Source organism: Cervus elaphus, chromosome 30, assembly GCF_910594005.1.
Source record: "Cervus elaphus chromosome 30, mCerEla1.1, whole genome shotgun sequence".
Classification (NCBI taxonomy): domain Eukaryota; kingdom Metazoa; phylum Chordata; class Mammalia; order Artiodactyla; family Cervidae; genus Cervus; species Cervus elaphus.
In genome coordinates this window covers 35,779,633-35,792,882 of record NC_057844.1, presented here as the reverse complement: position 1 = coordinate 35,792,882, position 13,250 = coordinate 35,779,633, and the positions used below count along the sequence as shown (strand labels likewise).

The window sequence follows — 13,250 nt, the reverse complement described above, 5'->3', positions numbered from 1 at the left end:
ATTACCAGCTGTGTTGATCCTAGTACTCAGTTTTAATGTTGACATAAAACAAACAAAGATGGGCTCCTCTTTTTAGGCTTTTATCTTCGGAATACAGTGTCTGGATTTTCCAAAGGTATTGGCATATCCCAATGATCTCTGTCAAGTTCTAGGGTGTGATAACTTAGGAATTAATATCATTTGAACTTGATAAGCTTTTAGAGAACTAGACATCCCATCTCATGACCCTAAACAGGAACCTATAGTGAACTGCTTGAGGAAATTGGATCTTAGATTACAGGTGGCAAACTTTGAAGTGCACTCCACTGAAGATCAGAGAGGCCCAACTAAAACAGCTGTGGCATCACAGCTGTGGATTGAGCAGAACTTTTTGTAGGGCTGCCTTGAAGATGACAACTTTGGAGGAACTATGGTGACTGGCAGTGGAAAGAATCAGGACGTGTGAAAATCCTTAAAAATTTATTGACTTAAATAACTTTGCCTATGTTATGAATAAAAAGAAACCTTTGTGCAGAAAAAAAAATAATAATAATTTTAAAAATAGATGAAACAGAAAATTCAGTTCCTTGGCTGCACTAGCCACATTTCAAGTGCTTAACTTAACATCCTGTGTGGCTGGCAGCTACCACACTGGACCACACAGAACATTCCTATCACAGCAGAGAGTTCTAAGGGACAACTCCACTAATGATGATAAAACTGATCATATAAGTGTAATCTCAGCCCTCGTCTTGAGATGGTGATACTCGAAATCAGTTGTTCTCAGCTGAGGCGACTGTGTGCCCTAGGGGGCAGCTAGCAGTGTCTGCAGACACTTTTGGTTGCCACAGCTGGGAAGGGGTGCTGCTGGCAGCAAGTGCAGAAAGAGCAGGGATGCTGTTCAAGGTCCTGCAGTGCACAGCCCAGCCCCAAAGACCCAGAGTGACAGGGCTGGGAACCCCCACCCCAGGTGGATTTTCTCAGACTCAAGAATCAACGAGCGAACAACATACCTCCAAGGACAAAAAGGCAATTCAGAATTCTCATCCATTACACAGAACTACTTCATTACCCAATATTCTGTCACCAAGAACCTGAACCAACATATTTTGCTAAAAGGATATGTGACAATGTCTTCTCTCTTATGATGTCTGTGTAAGAAAATCTGCTTGATACAGTTCATAAAATGATTCTACAGCAAGAAAAAGAATCAGAGTAATAATCTAAAACAAATTAAAGATGGCTTCCCAGGTGGCTGAGTGGTAAAGAATCCACCTGCCAATACAGGAGACATGGGTTCAATTCTTGGGTCGGGAAGATCCCCTGGAGGAGGAAATGGCAACCCACTCCAGTACTCTTGCCTGGCAAATCCCATGGACAGAGGAGCCTGGCAGAGGTCACAAAAGAATCAGTATTTACAGAGCAGAAGGTGAAACCAAAGAGATAGTCACACTTTACGCCCGAGCTGCCCAAAATGGTAGCCACTGTCCCCATACGACTGTTTTAAAGTAAAAAACTCAGTTCCTCCTTTGCACAAGCCATCTTTCAAGGGCTCAACAACCACCTGTGGCTACTGGCTACCTCACTGGAGAGTGCAGATATAGAGGACACTTGAAGAGAAGACACTTGAAAAAATTTAATTAATTCAGCAAATATTTACTAAGTGGTTCCTATGAGATTACCTAGATTCACATGATTTCATGCAATGTTATTTGACAGATTAATGTACAAAATAACAGCTATCACTTCTAGAGCACTTATTATGTACCAGGTACTGTATTAAACATGTTTCTTTTAAAGTAAATGAAATCACTTAATCTATACATTAACTCTCTGGAAATAATATATTTTCCTATTTTGGAGATGAGGAAAGACACAGAGGTTAAGTGACTTGCCAAGTGTCACATGTCTGGTCATGGGTGGAGCCAAGAAGAATCCAAACAACTTGGCTCCAGAACCTCTGTGTTTTCCTGCTGCTCAATTCCTAAGAGTCAGTACTTATGCTTCCTGGTCTAGCAATGGGATGACTTTCTAACATCTTATCTATGTCACCGTCATAATAGTATTATTTCCCAATTAGCTCTCTAATCCCTGCCACAAAGTCACAAACTATAGATAGACCAGCAGGAATGGGGTCAAAGAATTTTATATTTGGACATTTCTATATTTCATAAAATAAATATATTTTATATTTATTTATATGGATATATTATGGACTAAAATAAAATTTCTACTAAGATAAAAACTCAGAAATTCTTAGCTTATACAAGCTGTTCAAGCTCCCCAGCTTCCCTCAAATACACATGCACTCTCTTTTACCAAACAAATCATCCTGGCATTAAAAAATTTTTGGAAGAATATTAACATATCCCTCTTCCATCCTAGCTTTGCGCAGAGTCTCATCCTCTCTTTGCAGAACAACGTCGAAAGCCTCCTAACTGGTCTTTGAACTTAACCTCTTGCTTCTCTCAGGCCGATCTTCACATTGCTGTCACCCAGCGAAACCACCGAACTGGTGTGGAATACTGTAGGGCGACCTTAGATCACCCACCCTGCCCATCCCCCTGGGCCCATCTTCCTTCCCTATTTACTCGTTCCCTTCCTTCAACAAATATTACCAACCAAATATTAAGTGCAAACGAAATTCCTAAGCTAATACATATTAGCATCCAGCCAGTGAGACCAACAGAGAAGGCAATGGCAACCCACTCCAGGACTCTTGCCTGGAAAATCCCATGGATGGAGGAGCCTAGAAGGCTGCGCTCCATGGGGTCGCATAGAGTCGGACACGACTGAGCGACTTCACTTTCACTTTTCACTTTCATGCACTGGAGAAGGAAATGGCAACCCACTCCAGTATTCTTGCCTGGAGAATCCCAGGGATAGTGGAGCCTGGTGGGCTGCCATCTATGGGGCTGCACAGAGTCGGACACGACTGAAGTGACTTAGCAGCAGCAGTGAGACCAACATTCATTCATTAATCACACAAACAAATGTAAAATCCCAGATGGCACAGATGTACCTAAGTTCAGGACAGGTGAGTCTCACATTTCTGGGAAGCTAAGAGGGCATTCCTGAGACCTGAAGGATCAAGTGAGAGTGAGGAAAAGTGTTTCAGGCAGAGCGACCAGGAACGAAAGGCTCTGAGACAGGACCAAGGACAGGATGGGAGATGGAAGGATGGAGAGAGCTGCTATGCTGATTCAGAGAAAAGCGATGGGAGAAGGGTCCTCGGAAGCTGGAAAGATAGAAACTTATCCAGAGCCTTACAAACAGAAAATGTAGTGAAACTTCAAACCCAGGTACTCTGTCTGGAACCCTCCCCTACAACATATTTCTATCCACAAATTACAATCAAACGTCCACTCTGTGCTAGGCAATGTGCTAGATGCTTCAGACACAAGTCAGTCAATGATAAGCAAAAACAAATAGAATCCATGTTTCCCAGGAGCTCACAATCCAGCAGAGGAGTCAATTACATAATCGACAAGTAGCATAAAACTGGAGGTTTTATCACTGTTACTAAAGCAAACAGTGATATGAAAAGAGCATTAAATCTAGTCCAGAGTGCTCAGACTTATTTCTGCCAAAGTGAACAACTACACTGAGGTCTGAAAAGCCAAACACCCACTAGGTACAAGCGGGAGAGGCTGTTGCAAGCCAGGGGCGTACCTGCTTGGGAGGCTCAGGGAGGAGGAAGCTGATCCAATGTGACAGACAGGTGCCAGTCTACAAAGCCCCAGGCCAGCTTCCCAAGTGTGTGACCAGGGCGGTAGCATCGGGCCCAGCTCTCTCCAAAGGGCCTCGACCTTAATGTGACACTCTGTGGTGGCCATCCTGAAATTCTTAACCATTTTATCTTTGAACCTGTCTTTTGTAAGTGAAGCCCAACAGGACAATGGAGAATGCACAGGAGTGGTGAGGACAGAACTCAAGAACATGCCTCTAGGAGGCCTGGGGCAACCGGCCAAGGGGGCTAGAGTGGGAGCTGGGTCCAAGCGGCAGCAGCAGAAGGGCGCCACCAGCCTGCTGGTCCACCCCAGAGCCTGTCCCTAAGGCACCCTACAGATACTAAATGCTTCAGACTGAACCTAATGACAGGAACTCTGTCAAGACTTAAATCTTTTAAGAAAAAACTTTCTGCAAGAATCATCAGTTCTAAATGTACTGCAACTTATACTTGTAAATAACTACTTTCAGCCCTGTGTATCCACAGATTCAACCAACTACAGATCAAAAATATTTAGGACAAAATTTCAGAAAGTTCCAAAAAACAAAACTTGAATTTGGGACTTCCCTGGCAGTTTAGTGGTTAAGACAGCATTTCCACCGCAGGGGCTGCAGGTTCAATCCTGGTGGGAGAACTAGATCCCACAGGCTACAACTAAGACCTGGCGAAGCCAAATAAATATTTTTTTTAAAAGGTCTCTTTTCTCCTGTTTCCTCAGCATGTACAATTCATGCCTAGCAGACGTGTACTGAAGACACTCTGTAGAATGAGTGAATGGCCAGACACTGAATTCCAGAGCCAAACCACCTGTGTGACCGTGGGCATACCAGTTACCATCTCTGAACCTCGGATTTTCTCATTTATAAAGTTTAAGAATAACTCTTCTCCCATCCACTTCACAGGGCTGATTTAAGAATGGTGGACTTCCCTGGTGGTTCACAGGTTGAGAATCTGCCTGCCAATGCAGGAGACAAGGGTTCAATCCCTGATCCCAGAGGATCCCACATGCTGCTCCACAACTTCTGAGCCCGTGGCCTAGGGCGGTGCTCCACAGGAGAAACCGCCAGTTCACTACAACTCAAGAGAAAGCCCACACGCAGCAGCTAAGTCCCAGTGCAGCCAAAAAGAGAATCAAATAAAATGGAAAGAATTGTTCTACAGCACTACATTTTGGCCAATGCTTTTAAAATGTTAACCAAATTCCGTAATAAAAACCAATCATGAACCCTTCTCATTAAAGTTCCATTTAGATTCATTAAAACCTATTCCAGCTTTAAAACAAATATAAAGTATCAATTAATGTATGTGTTCGCCATTATTTTATATTATCACTGCACACACTCATTAAGGACAATCACAATAAACTGTGGAAAATTCTCAAAGAGATGAGAATACCAGACCACCTGACCTGCCTCTTGACAAACCTGTATGCAGGTCAGGAAGCAACAGTTAGAACTGGACATGCAACAACAGACTGGTTCCAAATAGGAAAAGGAGTTCGTCAAGGCTGTACATTGTCACCTTGCTTATTTAACTTATATGCAGAGTACATCATGAGAAACGCTGGGCTGGAAGAAGCACAAGCTGGAATCAAGATTGCCGGGAGAAATATCAGTAACCTCAGATATGCAGATGACACCACCCTTATGGCAGAAAGTGAAGAAGAACTAAAGAGCCTCTTAATAAAAGTGAAAAAGGAGAGTGAAAAAGTTGACTTAAAGCTCAGCATTCAGAAAACTAAGATCATGGCATCCGGTTCCATCACTTCATGGCAAACAGATGGGGAAACAGTGGCTGACTATTTTTGGGGGTTCCAAAAAATGCAGATGGTGATTGCACTCATGAAATTAAAAGACACTTACTACTTGGATGAAAAGTTATGACCAACCTACAGCATATTAAAAAGCAAAGACATTACGTTGCAACAAAGGTCCGTCTAGTCAAGGCTATGGTTTTTCCAGTAGTCATGTATGGATGTGAGAGTTGGACTATAAAGAAAGCTGAGCGCTGAAGAATTGATGCTTTTGAACTGTGGTGCTGGAGAAGACTCTTGAGAGTCCCTTGGACTGCAAGGAGATCCAACCAGTCCATCCTGAAGGAAATCAGTCCTGGGTGTTCATTGGAAGGACTGATGCTGAAGCTGAAACTCCAATACTTTGGCCACCTGATGTGAAGAGCTGACTCATTTGAAAAGATGCTGATGCTGGGAAAGATTGAGGGCAGGAAGAGAAGGGGATGACGGAGGATGAGATGGTTGGATGGCAATACCGACTCAATGGATGTGAGTCTGGGTAGGCTCTGAGAGTTAGTGATGGACAGGGAGGCCTGGCGTGCTGCAGTTCATGGGGTCACAAAGAGTCGGATGCAACTGAACTGAACAGTAAGTAACTGAAGGAGGTTTGACAATCTTCAGTTAAATTGCTCAGTCGTGTCCAACTCTTTGTGACCCCATGGACTTCAGCACGCCAGGTATCCCCAAATTATTAGTTCACCTGCTTTCTATTCTCACTACCCCGAAGGCTAAAAACCACGCATTGGTAACAGATGAACCTGCGCTGGATTCCCCACTCTACCACTTTCTTTGAAAATTTAGGTAAATTACTTAACATCTACATATTTCAGTCCCTTAGTCTTTCATGAAAATGAAAGTAATAACTACCTCACAGTTACTGATGATCAAATAAGGTAATACATGTGAAGTGGCTGGCATAGTACCTCACACACAGTGAGCACTGGGTAAAATGTCAGCTGTCACTCTTAAGATGGACTGCAGCTTCCATCTGGGAAACCACGCAGTCTCTGCTACATATCCACACTGTCAAACAGTAAGTGGACTTTCCAAAAAGAAATTTTCTATTTTAATAACACTTTTTTCAATACTCTTCTCCTCTGGAAAGATTTCAAGTATGTAAACAGATACCAATACAACACACAGGAGAGGTGGTGAGGCAGAGCAGAAAGAGACCCAGCTTTAGAGCCACACATGGGAGTTGTAGACCTAATTCAGCCACAAAGTAATTATGTAACCCGGGCCACTTAAGCTCTCTCTCAACCTTGTAAAGGCGTTGCAAGGATTAACAAAGTATGTAAAGCATCAAGCACAGTGTCAGGCGGGTGATATACACTCAATTACTAGTATTTACTCGGACTCCTCCCCCCTACTCCCTTACAAGTGATAAGAATAGCTTTGCCAGGAAGAGAAAAGGTCCTAGCAAGCACAAATACTAACCAGTACTGAGACCAACAATGAAGGACAACTATTTTATATTAGTTGCCATGAGAACTAAAGCCGTGTTTTTGGGGGGAGGGAGTCACATACTCCTTCCAAAGTCTAATGAAAACGGGGCCTCTGCCTTATAGAAAATTTCCAGATATCTCAGGAAACGCTCTAAGTCAGAGATTTTAAGAACATGGTATTTAAGGGAAATAATAGCTAGTTTTTTTCTGGACTTAAGTTGCCAGAGTCTGAAAACGTTCCCTAAGTCACTTTTTGTGATAAAACGATTCACCTAACTTCGCTCATATTGCGGCAAGTAAACCCTGCTTTAATTAAACTTCTCAGCTTCATAAGCTAAATTTCATAAGCTATCTGGTGTTGGGTGTGAAAACTTGATAAAAGGAACTACGAACTATATGAGAATTAGTTCAAAAGTCTTAAAATGTGATGCCTGAACATATAACCCAAACACCTAGCCAAAAGGGGGTAAAAGGTGCAAAAAGGTACCGAAGATTGCTGCATCCAATTCTTAATAAGGCTGTTTGTCAATTCAAGGAATCAAGCCTCTTAACTTCCAGAGAAATCAAAAACACGGAAGTCGTGGTTTACAAAAACAAAACTGAGCCAGCAAGTAGTTTATTGAGTAACTAAACATGGTTTATCCTTGCTTCTACTCTGTGAGTGGAATGCCTTATTCTGACTCGGCCTTACTTTCTCGAGTAGGTAATAACCTACTGACTAAATTGTTGTGTTCATTGTACTGCAGCAGGAAAAAGTCCACGAGAGCTGCACACCCAACTCTCCCCAACGCACGACCCACAAGGAGCTCGGCCCCAAAGTTGTGCCCCAATGACCTTGGTCCTAGGATTCCCCTCCCTCCCTCCCGCCGCTCCTTCCTTGTGCGGCCGGCTGCGGCTGCCCAGCCGCGGTCGCAGGTGGGAGAAAGCGCTCGGGGACCCAAAAGCACGAGCGGAACCACAGCTGCAGACGGCACCCGGGCCATGCCAGCCCTCCGCCGGCACCCGCTCCCCAGCGGCGCGCACAGCCCCGACCTAGCGCCCGCCTCCCCCCGACCCCGAGCGGAGGGCCGGGGCGCACGAAGCATTCCTTCGGCCCCACTCGGTGGCGCGGCTGGGGCGCCGTACAGTCAGGGAGCGGACAGTCCGGCCAGGGGCGCCGAGGCAGGAGCGCAGGCGGAGAAGAGTCCTGCGCCACGCCACCGCCGCCTGCTCCAGCCCTGGGCTCCCGGGAGGCCCCGGCCGGTCACCAGTCCGGCGGGCGCCAAGGCCGAGCACGGCAGCGCCGGCAGAGACCGCGGGCGCGGGGCGCGGGGGCGCGAGCACTTACCATCAGAACTTTGGCCGCGTTCTCCAGCTGAGCGATCACTTCTGGGGGCCCCAGCGCCGCCGCCATCATGGTCTCTCTTCAATGACGCGCCATGCGCTGCATTCTGGGAGTGGGCGCCCGGCCGGCCAATCGCGAGATTCCTCGGGCTCGCGCGCTCCCGCCCGAGCCGTCGCGGCCGCCGACGTCGACGCAGGGTCGCGGGGTCACGGGTGCGGGCGGGCGAGGGCTGTGGGCGCTCCCCCGGGACCGGCCGCCTCTCGGCCCGCCCGTTCGCTCGCCGCCGGCCCCGGGGGCGCCTCCGGCCCTGCCGTGTCCTCTGTGAACGCGTCCCTCCCAGGCAGGGCGGCTTGCGCCCCGCGAGAGCGCGTGCCCCCGTGCGGGGCCGGCGCGGGACCGGGCCGAGGTCGGGGCCAGCCCCCGCGAGGCCGACTTCCGGGCGGAGCCGACGGGCAGGTCTGGCAAGGGCTCAGTGCCCAGCTTCCCCACCCGAGCATGAGAGCGCCCTGTCCGCGCTCGCGCCGGCCCTCAACTGCTGGAGACCAGGCTCTGTTCTGAGCGACACCTGCGTACCTGCTACTAGCTTCCACCTCTTGGTGCCGGTCTGCTTCTTGGGGTACACAGAAAGTCAGTTTCGTTTCAGTGTAAGTTTCCTCTGTTAATAACTTCATTTCCTCTTCCAATTGTAAATAAGCCATATTTGCGGAGTTTTCCCTTTTTTATGTCCCTGCAACAGAATTGCATTGTTAACTTCTTTGAGAAACGAGTTATTATATTTGGCATCTCTACAACATGAAGTTGAGGAAGTGAATTAACAAGGTTTTTATTGCTTAAGAAACAAAGGAAGTACCTCTTATTTCGTTACAAAAGGGCAAAGTGAGTGCAGTTAATGGCTTTTTAAAAAATTGTGTGAAATTGGTTCACATAGTGCCTCACATGTAGAAGGCATTCAATAAATATTTCACTAAGTACAAACGTCTGGACTTGATTTTACGACTACTCCATGGTGTGAAGCGATACATATTCATTAAAAACTGTACTTCAAATTTTGATCTCTTCCTGGGCAGCAGGTGCGGTCTGACACAGACGTGGTGCACAATCAGGAAGGTGAACAACTGATATCTTAGAAACATTGTTTTTCACTTTCAGTACCATGTTCACTAAATTAAATGAGACAGTCAACACTATTATAAAATAGACTCGCTATTAGATGATTTTGCCCAGCTGGAGGCTAATATAAGTGTTCCGACCACCTTTAATGTAGGTGAGGCTAAGCTGTGAGGTTTGGTAGGTTAGATGTATTAAATGCATTTTCAGCTTATGATGTTTTCAACTTATGATGGGTTTATTGGGACTTGACTCGATCATAAGCCAAGGAAGATCTGTATAGCAATCTGCAAGATTACAGTGTCTCTACCTGCTACCAAAAGTTATCACTGCAGATCAAAGATACATCTTCAAAAGTGTAGACAAATGAGTATTTTATGACATTAAATGTTTGAGGCTTATAATGCTTCAGATTGTGCCCTGTGTTCCAGAGCATTTGTTTTGTGCAGCTACACAAGAGCTTTGCATCAAGATGCTCTTTAAGAATGAAGAAGAAAAGGTATTTTATTAAATGTGAAGATGAGTATGCTTCTTTTCAAATTAGCTTAGCATTTTGAAGTTACATCTCAACATAATGGAGCCATAAATTTTAGGACAGGGTTGTAGACTCTCACTGTTGAAAGATACTAGAATTTACCTACTACTTTAGCCTTCTCTCCAGTGTCTGACTCTTGTTATTTCTTGACTTACTATTCGACAGTAGCACTCTCCTGGGGTGGGGCAGAGTAGTGTCCCTGCCTACCCACATAACGCTTCACATCCTTAAGTAGAAGAAAGTTGTCAGATTGCAATTTCTCACTTGACACAAAAGAGAAATATTTATGGTCTAAGAATCTGCTCGAAATGTTCCTGAAATCAAGAACAATTCACAAATACTACATCTCCTATACTCTTAGGGTATGCCTTTAACACTTGTGATGTCATGGGCTCCAAAAGTGATTAGTTGAATATATTGTATACTTTTCCTTGGAAACAGGTTTAGTTTGGGGGATGTGGGGTGGTTTTTTGGTCTTTGTGTGTGTGTGTCAAGCCATAAACATCTTGTCAACATAAACATGCTGATTGAAATACCTTGGAGCAACAGTTCTCAGAGCGTAGGCTAGGGACACTTACTAAGTCCCAGAACATCAAGGAGATCCCTAAGATCCTATGAGAGGATCTTGGTCAAAACTATTTTCAGATGGCTTTAGTCCTATAGCCATGGATGGATGGCATCACCAATTCAATGGACATGAACTTGGGCAAACTCCAGGAGATAGTGAGGGACAGGGTGGCCTGGCTTGTTGCAGTCCATGGGGTCACAAAGAGTCAGATTGAGTCATGACTCAGACCCAGTCATGACTGAGCAGCTGAACAACTTAGTGACTAGTCCTATCAGTAACTACTTTGAATTGATGTAACTCCCCAATCAAGACACAGATTAGCTAAATGGATTAAAAACACAGGATCCAACTATCTGTTCCCTCTTACTACTTCTATTCAACATACTAATGGATGTCCTAGCCAAAGCAATTAGGCAAGATAAATAAAAGGCATCCAACAAAAAAAAAATAAGAAAAAAGAAAAAGAAAAAAGAAAAAACAAAGACAAAAAAAAAAAAAAAGACAAAAAAAAAAAAAAGGCATCCAAATCAGGAAGAAGGATTATCTCTGCACAGATGACGTGATCTTATTTTTTTTGTTGTTAGTTTAAAATTTTATTTTTTTTTTAATTTTTTAAAATATTTTTATGTAATAAAAAGTAAAAGTCCTTGTCCAACCATCCTTGCGGGGCATGTCTGTTTCTCTTACGCAGGTGACTCAAGTTAATGGGGAAGAAAGAACAGGGGGCCCAAGGTTATAAATAATAGAAAATAAAAGATCTTCGTCTCCAGCGGGGAGAGGGGGGATAGATGAGAGGACGGGAGGGCAAGATGGGGTGGGGATGGGCAGGGGCAGAGCAGGAACCCCCCCCACCCCCACTGGACCCTGGCCCTACCCACTTTGAGGCCCTTCCCGTTCAAGGTGCTTGGCAGGAATTCCCCAGCTCCCCAGGGGCTGAGAAAGGGGGTGGGGGGCTGGGACTGGTCCGAGCTGCTGGGGGAAGAGACATAGATCACTCTTCCCTCCACTCGTGGAGGTCGACGTGATCTTATATACAGAAAATCCTAAAGATTCCACAAAAATCTGTTAGAACTAATCAATGAATTCCACAAAGTTACAAAATATAAAATGAATTTTTAAATGTCAGTTGCATTTTTATATACTAACAATGAGCCATCAGGAAAGGAAATTAAGAAAACAGTTTCAGGGAATTCCCTGGTGGTCCCATGGTTAAGAACCCACCTTCCACTGCAGGGGACTCAGGTTCCATCCTCCCCGGGGAAGGAAGATCCCACATGCCTCAGAGCAATTAAGCCCTTAACCTGGCAAGCCGCAACTACTAAGCCAGCATGCCACAACAGCCTGGGTCCCACGTGCTGCAGCTAAGGCCCAACGCAGCCAACTAAATATTTGTTTGAAAAATTTTATCCAAGTCAAAACTACAATGAAGCCTTACAAGGAACATAGATAAAATTATGCAACAGAGTGAGAGATTATTCTATTTTACTTGAGAGACTCAAGAACAAATCTCTTTTTTAAAAGGCATTTCTAAACCCAAATTAAATGGCCACACTTAATAAAAATAATTCTATATCAATAGAGGACACCTGATCTAGAAAGTGTTAAGGGATCTTATGACCCAAAGTTCTGAAAACTTTGAAGGCAGCAGTATAGAACCGACTGTATTATGGTATCAAATTTATAGGAGCTTAATATATTTGTCCAGAAATAAAAACATAAGACCAAAAGGGAACTATGTCTTCAAAATATCTCCTTTGTACAGGAAGTATATTTCTGTACATATGATACGTCTGTGAAATGTTACTATTTAAAGTTCTTAAATATTAAATACTTGATTAACATAGCACAGTTCTGATGTCTATCAAAGTAACTGTAAACAGCAGTGCTTTATCCCTCCTGTTCTCACAACGTATCATCTTGAAATTTACTTCTAAACCAGTTTAACCAAGTACAATATTCCATCTTCCTTATAAAGTCGAATGTTATAAGGCATCCATCCCATTAAAAGTTTTGAGACCGGGATGAAGACCTCTTTTCCAGAGAGGTTTCTGGAATTCCGACAACCCAGCAACCTAAAGGCATGAGTTGCATCAGATTTCCAAAGGCTTTACCCAAGCCCCCTGCTGCTGGGGAGCCTCAGGGTACCCAGCCGGCCAGAGGCTCAGTCCAAGAGCGACCACCTAGAGGGCTACTGTGCCACCCTAGTGCATGATGTCATGGTGGGAAAAGGCCGCCCGAGGGTGGGCCTGGTTTCGCCTGGAAAACAGAAATTATAGATGCATCAGGGACAAGACAGAAGATGCCATGGAGAGGCGGCAGAGGGATGCTGTAGTTTGTCAGGGTTCAGAGCCTGGAGCTCAGGCAGAGTAGAGGCAGGGGTCCAGTCGGGGCAGAGGGGAGCCTCAGCCTGGGACCAAGTTCCTCTCAAGCAGGCCTGATCAGGCTCTTCAAATGATGCCACAGGACTGACATTTCAAGATGTCCTTTGCTCATGGAGAAGAATCAGAGCCAAAGCTGCTGGCAGTGGACAAAGGACTGCCCAGCTGGGCTTCTGCTGCGAGTTCTTGGGAGTGGGGCCTGGAGGGGGCCTCCCATCCCAGGGACAGGGCTGGCTTGTCTGAGAACAGCAACTAGGACTTGGTTCCTGCCTCAGTCTCGGGCCTGAGCCCTGTGACCAGGAACTGACAGTGACACCTGCCTGGGTTCTGACAGAACAGAGGCTGGTGGAGGTGGTTCCTGATGGACACCCCAGGAGTCCATCACTAGCCCC

The 13,250-nt window shown here is 45.2% G+C and overlaps 1 protein-coding gene across 2 annotated transcripts in view; it reads right to left on the bottom strand.

The window, feature by feature from the left end:
* The window catches only part of XPO4 (exportin 4), an 86,378-nt gene extending 77,903 nt beyond the window's left edge, over positions 1–8,475 (bottom strand). For both annotated transcript variants that reach the window (XM_043891713.1, XM_043891715.1), the window contains exon 1: positions 8,274–8,475. In XM_043891713.1, coding sequence (XP_043747648.1) covers positions 8,274–8,342 — 69 coding nt within the window. In that variant the 5' untranslated portion in view covers positions 8,343–8,475. The remainder of the gene's footprint in view (positions 1–8,273) is intronic.
* Positions 8,476–13,250: the final 4,775 nt, after the last annotated feature.